The sequence below is a fragment of the Dryobates pubescens genome, chromosome 1, assembly GCF_014839835.1.
Source record: "Dryobates pubescens isolate bDryPub1 chromosome 1, bDryPub1.pri, whole genome shotgun sequence".
NCBI lineage: Eukaryota > Metazoa > Chordata > Aves > Piciformes > Picidae > Dryobates > Dryobates pubescens.
The window spans coordinates 46671594-46687739 of record NC_071612.1 but is presented as its reverse complement, the minus strand read 5'-3'; the positions used below and the strand labels follow the sequence as shown (position 1 = coordinate 46687739).

Genomic DNA, 16146 nt, shown 5'->3' with positions numbered 1-16146 from the left:
TTGCATCATTGTGCTTGTCTCATAATCAAATTTTCATTAAGACAGATTTATAAATTCTTCCAAAAGCTAAATCAATCTTCATGGCCTGTATTTGAAATGCCAATTTCAGTTCTTTACCGTTGTGTTGAACTCATCTGCTCCGTTGCTGGGACTGGGTTGCTGCTACATTCAGCAACACAAAACTGCTCTATTAAGAGACCCGTCATGTGAGAGGCAGTTGCATGGTGGAACTCCTTGCTGCAGGTTGTTGTGAATTCCCAAAGCTAAATATGTTTCAGAAAGCAGTTGAACACACATGTGAAAGGAAAATTTGCCAGTATGATGAGATGCACATTCTGCTTTTGAGAATTCCTCAGCTGCAGCCATGGGCGCAGGGTGGAAAGTGCATGGCTGTATGTACTTGCCCGCTTCCTGTATGCCTGTGTGTGAAGGCAGGATGCTGAACTAAACAGGGCTGTTTAAGGCCCTGGAGAAGGATGGTTTTGTTGTGGTTCTTGTCACCCTCTGCTGATAACTGGAGGAGGTGTGATAGGGTGAGTACCAAGCTTTTTGCAGTGGGTGAGGATTCCAGCCCTCCTCTCACAGCCTCCAGAAGCTCTTTGTTGAGGGATACTTTTTCTTAAGGAGCCTTCCAGTTTACTTGCAGTCCAGTCTGGCATTTCCCCATGGCCTGATGGCCTTCCTCACCAGTAATGAGAGTTTCACTGAAGGCTTATTACAAATGCATGTAGGAGGCAGCACAAAGGTTTTTTCCTTACATGCAGGACACCTTTATCTTCCTGTTTGGATTAGTGTTGTGGTTAGAGGCTTTAATTCTCTGGCAAGTAGTCTATGGTATGTTTTTCAAGCCCTGCATCTTCCAGCTCTTGGGATACCCTTTGTTTTGTGACTTTAGAAAGCTGCTAAAAAGCTATTTTTATGATTTGTTAATTGAAATTCCCTAATTTTTTATTGCACGATGTCATCATGATTCAGCTTTGTAAAATGCCTGCATTTTCTGCATGTCACCTTGCTCTACACTCTTTTTAAGGTATACACATGGAATTTTAATCCTGTGATGCAAAAATCTTCCTGAATCGTATATTAGAACTCAGAATTTCAAATGTAAATGTTGCTTTAACGTTACTTGTGGTTAGCTCTAATCTCAGAGTCTTGTTATAAAATCTCTTGCAGAGTTCATGCTTTTGTCTGTGCTTTTTATTTCACATGCATATTTCCTTGGAAAGTGGCTGATGATTCAAATATTTGGAAATTCTTTAATAGTCAGTGCTCTTCAGAAGAACTTGCAGTCTAATACTGCCATTGAAATAGGCAGGTAGAGCTTTGGAGATCGGGAATTTGTACCATTTAAAAAGCTGCACTGCCTGGCTTTTGTCTCGGAATTTATTATGCTTCCCAAGTATAATGTGACATACTGAATAGGGCAGGGGGTGGGGACATTGTCTTCAGCTGACATGCTGTTATCAGCGGGACTGTGTTTCTGGACACAAGATTTTGCAGTCATTGGTTGTCCAAAGAAAGCCTTTCCATCTGAGGATTGGACAAGAAGATGCGTCAATTTGCTGCCCGTCTCCAAGGTACTGGTGATGCTGCCTCCACAAGCTGGCTAACGTCACAGCTCCATCACCCAGCGGGGTGTGGGCTTTTTTCTCCTCTTCTCTGTTTTAATTCTGTATTTGCTTCCTACTGCATTTCTTAATCTGTCTTCTGCCAAATGCTAACAGCATGATATTTTGCAATCATTTAGGTGAATACAAGAAGGACGAACTCCTGGAAGCTGCTAGGTGAGTGCTGCTTAGAATATAAAGCATATTTTGGGGGTGGAAGCAGGAGAGGAAAAGGGATATTTAAAACAGTAATGTTTTGTCATTGCTTTTCCATGAAATGATGCAAGCAAACCACTTCATTAGCATAAATCCTTCTGGACTTTAGAGTCTGGTAGAAATGGAAAAGCCTGTTTATGTAATTGAAACCCCCCACTATGGTGGTTATAAGGTTAATATTGAGTTTTAGCTTTAAGCTGCCGGAATCCTCTCCGTCGTTTTGTGACTGTTCTTTTTAGGGGCAATTTAAATATTAGAATTTTTCTTTTGGTGTTTACTGCTGCCTTAGGCTGTATTTTGAAAATAGGCTTTTTTTCCCAGAACAGAGCATAAGGAAGCCTATATACACAAAAGGTGTAAAGTTCAGTCGTATGTTCCAAAGGTGCTTTAATCCTTTTTTTCTGACAGCACGAGACAATTTTATATGGAACACTAACCTTGCTAAAAAATTTCAGCATAATGGCATGCAGCTGTTACAAATGTTACGGGCCTTACGCGACAAAACGTTACTTAATTCAGGACATTTAATTCAGCAAATGACTTTCAGAGGATCTGTAAAATCAGGGAAATACTAGATGAGGTGAAGGAGAGAAATCAAGATGTGGTTTTGTCTGATCTTTTGTAATACACTTAACTGCAAATTTAATATGATTTCCTATATTTATCCTTGGTTTTGAAACGTTCTGAAGATCCTTAAGCCATCTGACATTGTACCTGGCAGAGTACAAATTTTATTATTCTACACGTTGATAGCCAGCTCCTTAGCAAATGTTTTGCGGAGAGGCTCTGTTGCTTCCCCCCTTTCGATAATCCTCTACTCTGCATTTACAGGAGCGGTAATGAAGAAAAACTGATGGCTTTATTGACTCCTTTAAATGTGAACTGCCATGCAAGTGATGGACGCAAGGTAAGTTAATACCTGCTTTATATTTCTGTTATTGAAGGAAGGCAAATTTTTCCGTATTGGGAAGCACAGGTGTATATACTGAGAGAGTGCACAGAGGGAAAACCTGTGATGCCTTTTCACCATAAAATGAAATGCTGTCGTACTTGACGCTGGCAGTTGTGACACATCAGCGGACGTGGGTTTTGTGTATGTCTCTTCTTTTAAATGTCAGGCCCTAGTGTACATGTGAAGTGAAATCTTTAGACTTCCTTATAAGAAAACCAAAATGTACTGTTGCAGATGAATAAAATAACTAAAGGAGGAAAGTTGTTATTTGTATTTGAATGTCACCTGGGTGAGGCGGTTGGCATTCAGCTTAGCTCCTACTGCCCTGCCATGTAGACTGGCACTGTATTGATATTCTTAACACCTTCTGCATTTTCTTAAATTTGATATCATTGTTTTGACTTTCTCTGGCAGGGCTGTTTGAATGAGTTAAATTAAGTATCAGGGTGAAACTGGAGGAGGGAAGAACATACGGAGTGAGAAGCAGATCCTATAATTTTTTGATGCTTTCGACATCAAGATGATGCTCTGTCTAGACTGTTCGGTTTACAAATGTTGGGAGTTTTTTGGTTTGGTTTTTGTTTTTCACTCTCTACCAGAATTTTCTTACTCTACATCTCTCACATGTAGCAGTACATCTTATTGTCTTACTTTTGAACAGAAAATTATGGCAGTGCTTTCCTTTATAATTTTCTTTAGTTTTGGTGGAGTGTGGTTGGAGCATAGCATAAATTATACATCTCTGCCCAGTCTGGAGCTGTCGTGGAACAGCCCAGTTCACTGAATTCAACAAAACCAGCCCAGGTTATGCTGCCTTTTCATTAAAAAAATATGTTGTTGCTGATGATTAAAAATAAAAAGTAAAATTGCTCCATTGTGAAAACATTCACATTTTTAGTAAGCATTTCAGCATGTTTTCTCATTTGTGATGGCTATGTCTACTGTGTGAAAGTAAACATAGCCTGCTTTTAGGTTGTTTATGCTTAGCACTGATTGAAAGTTTATGAATTTTCCAGATTTTTAAAACAATTAGTTTTATGATCTGAGGACAGGCAAGTGAACAGGAGGTTTATTTAGTTCAGGTGTGTCAGAACTGATGAAATACCCCCCTATATTTTAAGATTAAACACATTGGCCATAGTTCTGTTATTTTGTGTTGTGGTTTTTGTAGGACTGCTATTCAATTGAGATTGTATTTAGGTATCAACACTGTACAGTCATGATACAATTAAGCTAATGGTATACAACTGAGTGCTACTGGGTAATTGAGTTCACATCACTGTGGATTTAAGGCCAAAGGCAGAGTTATGATTTCTGTCAATATGGAGAGGAACAAGCCCTTGCAGATATCTTCTCTTTAATATGCAGCACTTAGATTTTTTTTTTTAAGCTTTTAAATATTTTTTTTTTAATTCATATTAAGCTACCAGAAGATGTTTATGTTGTATTGCAGCTTCTAAATTACTGTGAAAAATTATGCCCATAGCTCAGAATACATATTGCAGTTAAAGCTTGTCTGTGGGCACTTCGATAATTTCCTGTGGTCAGTTGTTGGTAAATGCACCGGTTATTAAAACTCTGAAGGTGGCTTGTCATTGAGATTAGTTTGCTTTTATTAATGATACCTACCATATATATTTTTTTCCTTCCTTTTTTTTGTTTCCCCCACCATTTATGTACAGAGTGTTTAAGGTGAAGTAATTGTAGCAAGTGTGCTATATAACTGTTTAGTTATTTAATTTGTGAGGCAAAATTTCCAGATCCTGTACTGGCACAAGATAATTTGAGGCTTAATCATTCTAAGCTGTGCTGCAAATTAAGTGAACTTTTCAGTCTATACAGCACATCATTCTTGTAAATGAAAGTCTCTGCTGGTGTAGCTGAGAATTTATCCATTTTGTAAGTTGGTTTTGGAATCTCTTAATGATTTTGTAGCTTTGCTTTTTTTTTTTCAGATTCCTTGAGTTTTCAAGCTTCAGACTTAAACCAGTTTAAAACCACAGACTTAATGCATCTGTCAGGGCCAGGAAGTGCAGACTCTGCAGAGTGGCCTGAGATCCTCAAGCTTCATTTCTGCTCTGCAGTACAGACACAGCCGCAAACTCCTGTGCACACGCTTCTCTAATTTGTGTTCTTTGGATTTGCGTGTTTCTGAGACATCCAACACTATTATGAGAAGTGAAACATTTAGCTTTGTAGAGGAGGAAATTAAACAGAGACCCCAGTACTGAACAGATGATAATTTTTTGCTGTACAGCAAGTGTTGATAGTGTTTTTTTCATGCTTTGGAGTATGACTTTCCTGAAATTATCTAACACGCATTGCACTATGACTAAACAGCAGAATAATTAGGGTATTGTTAATATTGCTTATTTCATTGCTGTATGCAGTTCACCTTTCGTTGTTGTTTGGAGGGAAGGTTGTGTGTCTTCCTTTTTGTTTAGTTTTTCCTGGGGATCTTTTCTGTTTCCCAGGCATACTAACATCATGAGTTTGTGGATTTCCTGAGCACCGCATCTGACATGAGGTTGTACTTCACAGAATGGATAAAATGGGGTAGAAAACTCCAACAGTAGCTTGCTGGTTTGGAACCAGCTCAGATTAGAAATAGCAATGACACTGCGTTCTTACAGTGACACTTGCAGCCTTCTTGAAAAGTATCGATGGCCAGAGTCCGACTCCTACTGGACAGGAGTCCATGCTGCTAAAACTGTTACAGCTGGTGCTGATAACCATCACTGTGTATAGAGGTCTACACCCTAGGACACTAAAAATTTGGAGTTGTTGGAATGCAGTGTTGTGTGTAACGTGTTACATCACTTCTGTTTAGATTGCTTCATAAGGTATTTGCTCTGTCAAAACTGAAACTAAAACACAGTATATAGGGCATGGGGTCATGGGGTCTGAAGTTTCATTGTGTCCAGCCTCTGAGATCTTGTGAACTGTTTGGTCCTTATGTGATCTATACAATTAATGACTTCTAGAAGAATGCTATAGTATTGAAGTTAACAGAAGGTACTGAACTTCTGCATTGTTAAAAAGCCAAGCCACCTGTTTAAGCATCTTACCTATGTCAGCTCCAGAATTGCTTTACAGCCCTGGTTACTTTCCCTCTAATACTTTGTCCCACTTGAGTGTCTGTCTTAAGACACAGTTGTGGGTGAGTTTTTGTGGTTTGACCCTAGCTGGGGCCAGATGCTCACCAAGCCACTCTATCACTCTTCTTCTTAGATGGACTGGGGAGAGGGAAAATATATAACAAGAGGCCTGTGGGCCAAGATGGAAGCCGTTATTAAGGCAAAAGCAAAGGTAAACAAAGCAAACAAAAATCTTGTTCTCTGCTTCATATCAGCAGACAACATTTGACTGCTCCCCAGGAAGCAGGGCTTCAATATGTGTAGTGGTTGCTCCAGAGGACAGATGCCATTTATAAATGCCCTCACACTTCCTTCTCTCCTTTGGCTTTTTTATCTGAGCTGACATCTTATGGTGTGGAATACCCCTTCATCAGTTTTGAGTCAGCTGGACTGCCTATGTCCCCTCCCAAGATCTTGCCCACACCTCAGCTGAGGAGGAAATGTTGGGAAAGCACAGCCTCAGTGCTGCGTGAGCACTGCTCAGCAGCAGCCCAAACACTGGTGTGTTGTCAACACCCTTCCACTATGAAACAGAGCACCGTGAAAGATGCAGTGGGGAGAACTAACTCCATCTCAGCCAAACCAAACACAATTTTCAAAAAGGTTTTTGAGTATTTTAAAGCAGGTTTGTATCTGCTACTGGAAGGTAAAGCTGTATTTTGTCATGGAGGCTGGATTTGTGAATTGTTAAAACAGTCACAGCTTACCTAGTCCAGTAGTTAGTGGCAAGAGATAGGCTTAAAATGAATGTGTCCTGATTGTAGGCTGAGTTGAAACCATTTCTTAGCCCTCTCATTTCCTTTGGAAAGCTGTTGTGGATGCTTGAAAGGTATTTCAGGAATAAATTGATGTTGCTTCCATTTTTTAAATACAGAATTATCTGCTTAATAAGGAAGCACTAGTTTTAGCATTTCAGCTGAGAACTTTCCTCTACAAGGCACATTTCCCCACATCACTTCTTGAAAGGTTTCAAAGTGGACTGCATCCAGGTGATGTGGTACCTATTAGCAGCAGGAGTTTGGATATTTGTTTTGAAGTTGAATTTTTGCTGGTACATAATATCCTGCTCCTGTACTACATTACACGTGCTCAGATCATGCTGGCACTAAAATACTTGAGTAGTGGTTGAATAAAATCTCTTCGTATAAGGGAACCCCACCTCTCCTATCAGAAGTTACTAAAAAGAGGGTTTTTTGCTCCTTTTTTCAATATTGGTCTCTTTCAAAGCAGCACAGATATCTGAGATTTTGGGGCTCTTTGGAACACAGAACAATTTTTTTTTTTCTGTAAAGTGGATCCTTCATACTTTGAAAATGTGGATTCCATTGATCTGTTGCAACTGTGTGTTTGTGGGTTTTTTTCTTACGAGCCATGTGAAAAACAGAGAATACCGTGGCATCACCTGTGAATAGCCTGATCTCAAGTATTTGCTCGATGTGAGGCAGAAATTAATACCAGAAAGCAGCACAGGATGCAATTCCTCCATAGCTACATTATTTTCCTTCCTGTACCTTCTCTGCCTGCCTTGCTCATTAGAAAGAAATGTAAAAATTTCTCCAACCAAGGAGCCTGCAAACATTGCACCTCCGTTTTTTCCCCCAGCATCGGATCATCCAACATTGTGGATGAGACAGTGATCCCATGGGAAAAAAAAAAAAGCAATTACTTCTTTAAAGGCTATTTCTAGCATGCCTGCAGCCCTATTTAATTTTATTTCCCTGTAGTTTTCTGGCTCCTAGGTCCCCTTTGTTCCCAGCTCTCAGTCCTTAGCAGCAATGAGTACCAGTCCTTAATACTTGGGTTTATGCCTTTCCAAACTAGATGCACACAGCCCTGGATCCAGAATGCCAGTAGCAGGCTTTTGCTCAGAGTAGAGCTTTTGATCATAGTAGATGTACTTGTCTCTTGGGTTTGACAGAGGCTGTTTCTTCAGCCCTCTCCTTCCTACCATACAGACATTCATTTTTCCTGTGCATGGCGTCATCCAGGTTCATGGATGCAGACGTAAGAAATCCAAGTCTGAGATGATTTGTAGTTCACTGAAGCAACCCCTGCACAAGGTCTTGCATGTGTGTGTTTTGTGGAGAGCACAGAGTGCCTCTCAACTCCTGCTATGGGGTATCTATGACACCAAGTAACAGTTTGTTAGATGGGGTTGCAGATTCCTTCTCTTGCTTCCTCTATTTATTTCTTTATGTTGAAAGATCAGCCTGTAAACGAAGGGCTGATAAATAGAAATTGAATTCTAACAAGATCAGGTGAGTTATGACTTACCAGCAAGTCTCCAATTTGCTGCTGGTAAGTGGATTTTCCAGCCCCTGTTCCAGAATTCTGGTTGTTCTCAACCATTTTAATGAAAAATTCTGCAGTTGAAAAGAAAATTGGTATGCCTTCCAATTTCTGAGTCAGTATGGAACAATCGATCCATGTTTTCACAGGCTTTTTCTTTACAGTTATTAAACCTACAGACTTGAGCAGAGGTTTAGATTCTCTTGTAATCATCTTGGCTCTAGGAGCTGGGGGTTGAAGAAAAATGCCACGTGTTGAAAGACTTGTGAAGAAATAGCGTGCTAGCAACACTGCAAACCTTTACAATTGTGTGTTGGGTTGTTTGGGGTTTTTTTGCTACAGTAATAAAACCGAAAGCAATTAACACATGAACCTAGAAGTATACACAACATAAATTTCTAGAACAAACCTCTGTGTGTGCATCTCTCAAAGACATAGCTGGGTAATGTGCTTGCCTAGAGGAAGATATGAACCACCACTCCCCTCTTTCTGCAAGCTGATTTTTCTGGGGTTTGAAGGAGGAGGGAGAGCACATCTATTTCTCATTAAAAAATCATTGCTTTACAATTTTGGGATTTAAGATCCATTCTTACTGTGTTCAATGGCTACTGTGTTCTGCAAGTGCTACAATTGTTGTTGCTTCTTCTACAGCCTCACTGGTGACCTGTATTGGGTATGGAAGAACTAGTCATCAGATGCCATCTGCCTCAGGGCAACTGACCAATATATGCTAATATTCTGCCTTGTATAGGAAGTCATTCTCAGTACCTGTGTAAAGTGGGTGGAAAAGGGCAGGCGAGGGTTGAGCTATGACTTTCTGTGGAAGTCAATTCCAGCCTCTTATTCTGTGATACCTTGGTGCTGCACAATAACATTTGTATGGTCCATACTCCAAACTTTGATTTGGATGAAGGGCTTCACCACCTTTGAGTCTATCCTTGGTTTTGCTGTAATCAGGGGGACTGAGGGACTGAGTTGCTTCTAAGCAACTCTTCCGTTGGTGAATATGTGCCTCAGTGGTGAAACTAAGTACTGTAAATCAGATGCAAACATTCTTGTGCTCTCTTCACGTACGGCTGTACTTTTCTGTGATTGAGTTAAATATTTTGAATCAAAGACTGTATTCAAAATTAAGGGTCCTCCTCAGATTTGGGTAGTAAAGCACTGAGAGAAAGGTGACATTTCCAACATTATAAAAAAGGTTACAGAGAAATGCTGTAATGTTTGTGATGTGCTTGGGGCAGAAATGTCCGGTGCAGTACACACATAAAAAGAACATTTTTAAATGGTCACACCTGTACTTTGCCTTTAAAACACCGTTTCACTTGTTTGAAAGTACAGTTCCCAGGATTCATGGATGTCAGAAATAGTGACAAATTATGCTCTTATGCTGTTTGATCTCGTCTCATCCATCAGCTATGCATGGTTGAAGTGGATGACACAAGAATCTCTCCCCTGACTTTGTACACTATAGATGACTTGGCTTAATTTCTATCACAGAATGTTAGGGGCTGGAAGGGGTCTCAAAAGATCATCTAGTCCAACCCCAGATCCTGCCAGAGCAGGATCCCTTATACCAGATCACACAGGAACGCATCCAGAAGGGTCTTGAGTATCTTCAGAGAGATACACAACTCCCCTGGGCAGCCTGTTCCATCATTCCATTGCCCTCACAGTGAAAAAGTTTTTCTTCACGTTTACATGGAACTTCCTATGCCTCAACTTCCACACCTGGTCCTGTCATTGGGCATCACTGAGAAGAGCCTGACTCCATCCTCTTGGCACTCACCCTTTATGTATTTATAAACATTTACGAAGGGACCCCTCAGTCTCCTCTGAGGATGCCAGAGATGCTAATTTTTTAATAAAATATAAAACAGATCTACCTGCACTTAAGTTTCTGTTATGAGATCTTAAATATCTTCCCCAAAAGTTCCAGTGAGATCACTTCACCTGTTTTCATTTTCTTCAGAAATTGTTTGAAATGTAGTCCATCATGTCCACAAATAGGAATTGTGCACCTGAACTGGAGAGAGGTTGCTACTCTGTAGTCATTCTCTGTATGGTTCTCTAACAATCCTGGAATCTATCTTACTAAGTCTTAATCTGTGCTCTTCAGGAAGCCTTAAAATGTATCAAAGGCGTGGGACAGTTCTTTTATATCCATTTCTCCTTGATGCTTCACAAGGGGTGTGTCAGGAAGGGGTGCTTCTTGCATTACCCTATTATCCATCTAATTCCAAGAGAAAACAAGTCAAAATGGCAGATGTGGGCAGAGCTGTGATTCAGTATTTTCTGCACATTAACTAAATGTTGTGGTCTGGATTTGGCTCTGTCAGCTTACTGCATTGCGAAGCTGAGTACTGTTCCTTCCACTGTGATTTCAAGAGTAGAGTCCTTTCCTTTACAGCTTGCTGAGGTTATGGTTGAGTTGAAATGTGGTAGCATGGAGTACATACATTCAATTTCTGTATATCACAGCATCATACATTGTTAGGAGTTGGAAGGGATTTCCAGAGATCAAGTCTAACGCACCTGCCAAAGCAGATGTGGTTGACAATAGTGAATGCTGTAGCTGCCTGTTTTAACCTTGGTATCACTGCCCTCTTGAAATATCTCCATGTGAGTGTGAGAGGTACTGCAAAGTAAACCATTCTGCTTGTTGCTTTTCACTTCGGAATGTGATATTAGAGTACTTTGTTGCATTTCTGTGTTGTTAGACCCATCATTTCCCATCTCTCTATGCTGTCAGGCAACTGTCTCAGGACCTATTATCTTCTTCCTTAAAAACGTTGGTGGGGTTGGAGTTAAAAACCTGCTGAGTACCCATGCAAACCGTATCAGTTGAATTACTCTTATGCCTGAGCTTGTTGACTGCTTCAGAAAACTCTTGGGAGATTTAAGGCTAAACTTTCCTCAACACTAAAGCAGATCATGTTTGGCTAGATGTCCACTCATTCTAGCTGTTGTTGCACAGTATTTCTCCTGGTACAGACATCAGTATTACAGGCCTGTAATGCCCCAAAACAAATTTTAATTATTGGTTTGCAGCTTTCACATTTTCATGTACCAAGATAATCTTCAGTGAAGGTCGCATACTACTAGCAATTCACCTATTTCATTCTCCAGTGTTCTCTTGGGTAAATGCAGTCCTGTCTTGGCAATTTGTTGGTGTTCAATTTTATTATGGCTATCATTACCTCTTCTATGCTTAATTTAGTTTCAGACAGATTCTTTGCCGAGCCCCACTGTGTTCCCAAATGCTCAGATGCTTATTTGCTGAGGTCCTGGTATGAGAACTACTTGCTGTTTCTAAGATATGTACTATGCAAAGGGTTCATTTAGTTCCTCCACAGTGACTTCTGGCCTGAAGGAGCTCCATTTCCTGCCCTAGCATCATCTTGCCCCACTGGACTGTCTGGTGGGTTTTGTGCTCCTGGTCAGTTGGAAGAAGGGTTTATGGCTGGTTTGAATTCCTTTCGGTAGGCACTGCTTAAGCTGTTTTTGCCAGTATTTTTTTTCCTATCTAATGGCATTTTTGCTTTCTGCTGGACTTTATGGTCCTTGTGATTCTCTTCAACTTGTATATTCTGCCTTTTGAATGGTGCCTAGTTTAGGTTCTAGTAATCTCTTTTAGTAATCTCTCTAGTAATCTCTTAGTCACGCTTGTTTTTCGCTTTGTCAGACTCTTCCTAACAAAAGATACTTACTACCATGATGTTTCCAGTATTGCCTCTTAGTACTCTCAGTGCTGTGTCAGGACTTCATTCTCTTATCTACCACTTATTGTTAAAAGCTATGGCTTATTGTTAAAAGAGCTTCCCATTTTTTTCATAGCTCCACTTTCTGAAGGTTGACACAGTTGTGCTGGATTATTTTAACAAGCATTTCTCCTGCAGAGAGGTAGAATCTGCGAAAGAGCGATTCCTACTGCAAGGTCTTGCACCAAGTGTCTACTTGGTAGCAGCTTAGTAGTTGCACATGCTCCTCCCCTAGCCAGCTTCTGTGTAAAACGATCACTGGTAGCATCCAAACATTTCACCAGTTAAGTCGCTCAAAGACCTTCGGTTTTCTGCCTCTGCTGCCTCTCTGATTTCCCTAAGCACCTCAATTATCACTTGCTAATACAGCCCCATCATTGACTTTGTAGGTTGTGTGGGTAATTTGGAGTGATAAACTTAGTTCTAAATGAAAAGAAGTACAAATACTTATGTGCAAGGAGAGGTGTATTTAAATAACCACTTCTAAAACTGTTGTTTAAGCTGACTGAGCAGGCATCAGCAGAATGATAAAAAGGGAGGAAAATGCCAAAATAAAGCATTATAATTGATGATGGATGTGTCATTGATGAACAAGTAAATTGAGGTTGTCTTTTCTAAGTAATACAATACACTTCTGCTTATAAAAAAGACTTATTTCTTACAGATGAAATTCTTTACAATATCCATATACTAATAACCATAACTTTTCAATTTTGAAACATACTAAAAGGAAGTACAAGATAAATTCTCTGCCTTTTTTCCTGTATTTTTCAAGGCTCTTCTTCAAAGGAACAGTGAAGTCTAATTGATAGGATTATAAAGACATTACATCCTGAAATTCTCAAATTGTCACTGTAATGCCAAAGTAGCATTTTGTATATTTAATTTTACACATTATTTTATAGTTAATGTTTCAATTCCAAAACACAAGGCATAAATATTTAATGCTGAGCACTGGAGCTGAAATGCCATCAACTTGCAAGCATTGTTCTTAAGAGTTCATTCTGACCCTGCTTTCAATAAAATGAGTGAATTGCTAGTTTGAATGTCATGTTAGCAGAGGGAACACTCCAATTAATATATTTTGATAATCTTCTTTCTTAATAACATCAAAATGTTATGAACTGACTTGGAAAGCTTCAAGACAGAAAGGGAAGGAGAGGCACAGTAATATGTGGGAGAAGTAATAAGAAATATAAAAAGAAAACTGTTGACTGTAGTAGGAAAAAAAATTTAGATAGCAAGTGGAAAAAGGAGATGAAAGAGCAAAAGACAGTTTTGCTTCTCTGGTGTTCCAGTGCTCAGCCTCTTCAGATTGTTTTAATGTTGTGTGCAGGCCTTCCCCAGTCATCTGGCAAGGCTGTCTGGAGAGGAGCCTCTTGTTAACAGTTGTTTGTGCTGCCAGAGCAACACCAAAATATTTCATTAAAATGAGAGAACAGCAGCCTGAGCAGATAATTAAAGAATAGCATTCTATAGCTTCTGACACTGGCTGACAGGATAGATTAAAATGTATATATTTATGCTGGAAGGCAGGAGCAAGTTGCCTTATCCTGCTCTCCTGGAATGATAAGCATTTGCAGCTTGCAATTTGGCAAGATTGATGGGCTGAGGCTTGGGCTGTGGAGCCTGCTGGCTGGTGCTAAGGTGCTTTCAAAAACTGTGGAAGCTTGGCTTTCCATGCTCTATTGCTCAGACCAGCAGCAGTAGCATCTGTTCTTCCCCATGCACTGAACTTGAATTGCATCTTCCAGTGTGTGATTTAACAAATTAAAGTTACAGCAGCTGACATGAGAAAATCATGCATGCCTGTGTGCTCAGTCCACCAACCCAGATGAGTTTATTCTTTAGTAGGCAGGCATTGTCTTGCAGTATGAGAGGTTTGAATACCCTCTAATGTCTTTAATAACATTATAGGGACAGTTTCTTCTACTTGTGTTTGCCTCAGCAAAAGCCATTCATGTCTCAGTGTCTCACCTCAGATTTGTGCATTCTTGACTTGCATTTCTGCCAGATTCCAGGTGGTGTAAAGCAACAAAAATCTCCACCCTGGACACAATGATACTTAAGTAATTCCTCTGTACTGTTCTGCCATACCTTTCAAGGCATCATACATCTCCTTTCAGTGTTAAATAACATTAGCAGCATTCCCTTAGGAAAAGAGAGTGTGGGTCTTTACTGTCATTTCATCTTGATGTAGCTCAGCAAGGCTCTACTCCCTCAGCTGTCAACATCTATCACCAAAGAAACAGTATACACACTTGCTTCTCTGATAATACATTTTAAAGTCCATCTCCCAATGTCAATGAGTGCTGTCAGAGGTCTGTTCTGTGCTTCAGAGTCTGGATAAACTATAAATGCTGCTTCATGGTAGAAGCTCCAAATTTCTTTTTAATATTGCAGTTCTATTCCTAGCTAAACCTTCATTTACATGTAGAAGTGGAAGAGATTTGTCTAAGGAACAATCTTTTAATACTACTGTGGGTTTGTCAGGTATATTGCTTAGCTTGTCTGAGACATCCTCTATGGAACAGTTCTACCAAGTCAGTGGTAGGTTGCAATACATGCAAATACAGAAGACTTTCAGGAAGGTGAGGGGTGAGGGAGGTGTTGCATTTTAATTCCTGTTTAGGCAGAGGTTACTAGTGTCTCATTTCTGGGACCTACTGTGTGTGAAATTCTAAGATCAGAGGTCAAGGTGATGTTCCCATTTAAAGATTTAAGTGTCTCTCAGTCCTTTACCATTCTCCTCTTAGTCTCTGCTTCGAGGTCAGTCTGTGAAAGTAGTGGCTGCAACTTAGGATGGAACTGTTAGGGAAATAAGCTCATTAATATTTTAGGGAGGTGGAATTCTTTTTATCCCTTTGCAGTACTTGCTTTTGCTTATGTTAGGTTGGTCTTTTCTTTTATAGTTCATTCCAAACACCGTTGCTGTCTTCTGTCTCACATTATCCCTTTATTTCCCAGCCTTTCATTTAGCCCTTTTTCTGCAAGGTAATGATGCACTCGTAAGTTTTACTTTCTTCCCTTTTCTCTGAGGTAATCAATTTGAGTGTTGGGTTATTTGGGTTTTTTTGTATAGCTACTGTTAAAAAAACAGCTTTTTACTTGGGTTAACAATCTGCCTTAGTGCCCAAATATAATAATCTCCCTGACTTTGAAAGTCAAATGTTGCTGTCTGGAGAAACAGCTTGAGACTTGATGGGGTGCTTGGTGCCATGGTTTAGTTGTTTAGGTGGGTTGGATTGGTTGATGGGTTGGATTCAATGATCTTGAAGGTCTCTTCCAACCTGGTTTATTCTATTCTAATCCTGCTGGGCAGGGAGACTGGGTTTTCCTTCTGGAGTTTATTTTACATCATCATCTTCAAACATCCACCTTAATCCTGCCTCTGCAGATCAAACTTTCTTTAGTTGTGCGGTCCCACAGTGCTTCCATGTTTTCTCCCCTGTCAGGAAAGTTGCCTCTGCACTTGATCCATTTCTGCTTTTGGGCATTTCTTGTTTGTCTCCATGCACCTGCCTTCTCTGTGTTGGCACTGATTCTATGGTAGCAGGAGAAGTGACAGAGTTCCTGAGCAGAAAAGTGAAAGCACTTATTTCCTATTCCTCCCTCATTTCATACCTCTTAGAGACAGGGGCATTCCAATTAGTTGTCTACTCCTGTGCAAGATATGCTTGTAATTTTCTCTGCTTTTTCCTAAAGCAGGCATCTCTTTGATCTTGCCCCTTATTTGTCAACACGTCACCCAATTTGGAGTACAACAGGATCACCATGTTCATGTGTCGAACTGATACTAAGTCTTGCCACGCACACTTGAAGCTCAGAGATGCAATCAGAAATTTTTATTGTCTCTCAAGGTCAGATCTATAGAGAAACATTTTGTAGCCAGTAGTTTGGACATTACAGCCCTCAAGAGGAAATAGATTTGAATACTCACTTGAGATTAGGAGTCAAAGAGTCTTGGTTTGTCACCTGAGTAAACCTCCAAATGGAGCTTGTTCTGTCAGTGTATTTGAGTATTTTTGTTCTGCTTTCCCTGTGCTTTTTAACTCTCCAGCCATTTAATTTTTTTTAAATTTCACCTGTACTATACATTCTTTTCCTAAGGTTTATGAACATCTGCGTGGTCTGGAAATGTCCATCACTAATTTGAAAATAACATTCTAGGTGTGGTTTCTACA

At 39.9% G+C, this 16146-nt stretch overlaps 1 protein-coding gene across 1 annotated transcript in view; it reads left to right on the top strand.

The window, feature by feature from the left end:
- The window catches only part of TNKS (tankyrase), a 123439-nt gene that overhangs the window by 63656 nt on the left and 43637 nt on the right, over positions 1 to 16146 (top strand). The window contains exons 4-5 of the mRNA XM_054165104.1: positions 1748 to 1784; positions 2655 to 2730. Of these exons, the coding sequence (XP_054021079.1) occupies positions 1748 to 1784; positions 2655 to 2730 (113 nt within the window). The remainder of the gene's footprint in view (positions 1 to 1747; positions 1785 to 2654; positions 2731 to 16146) is intronic.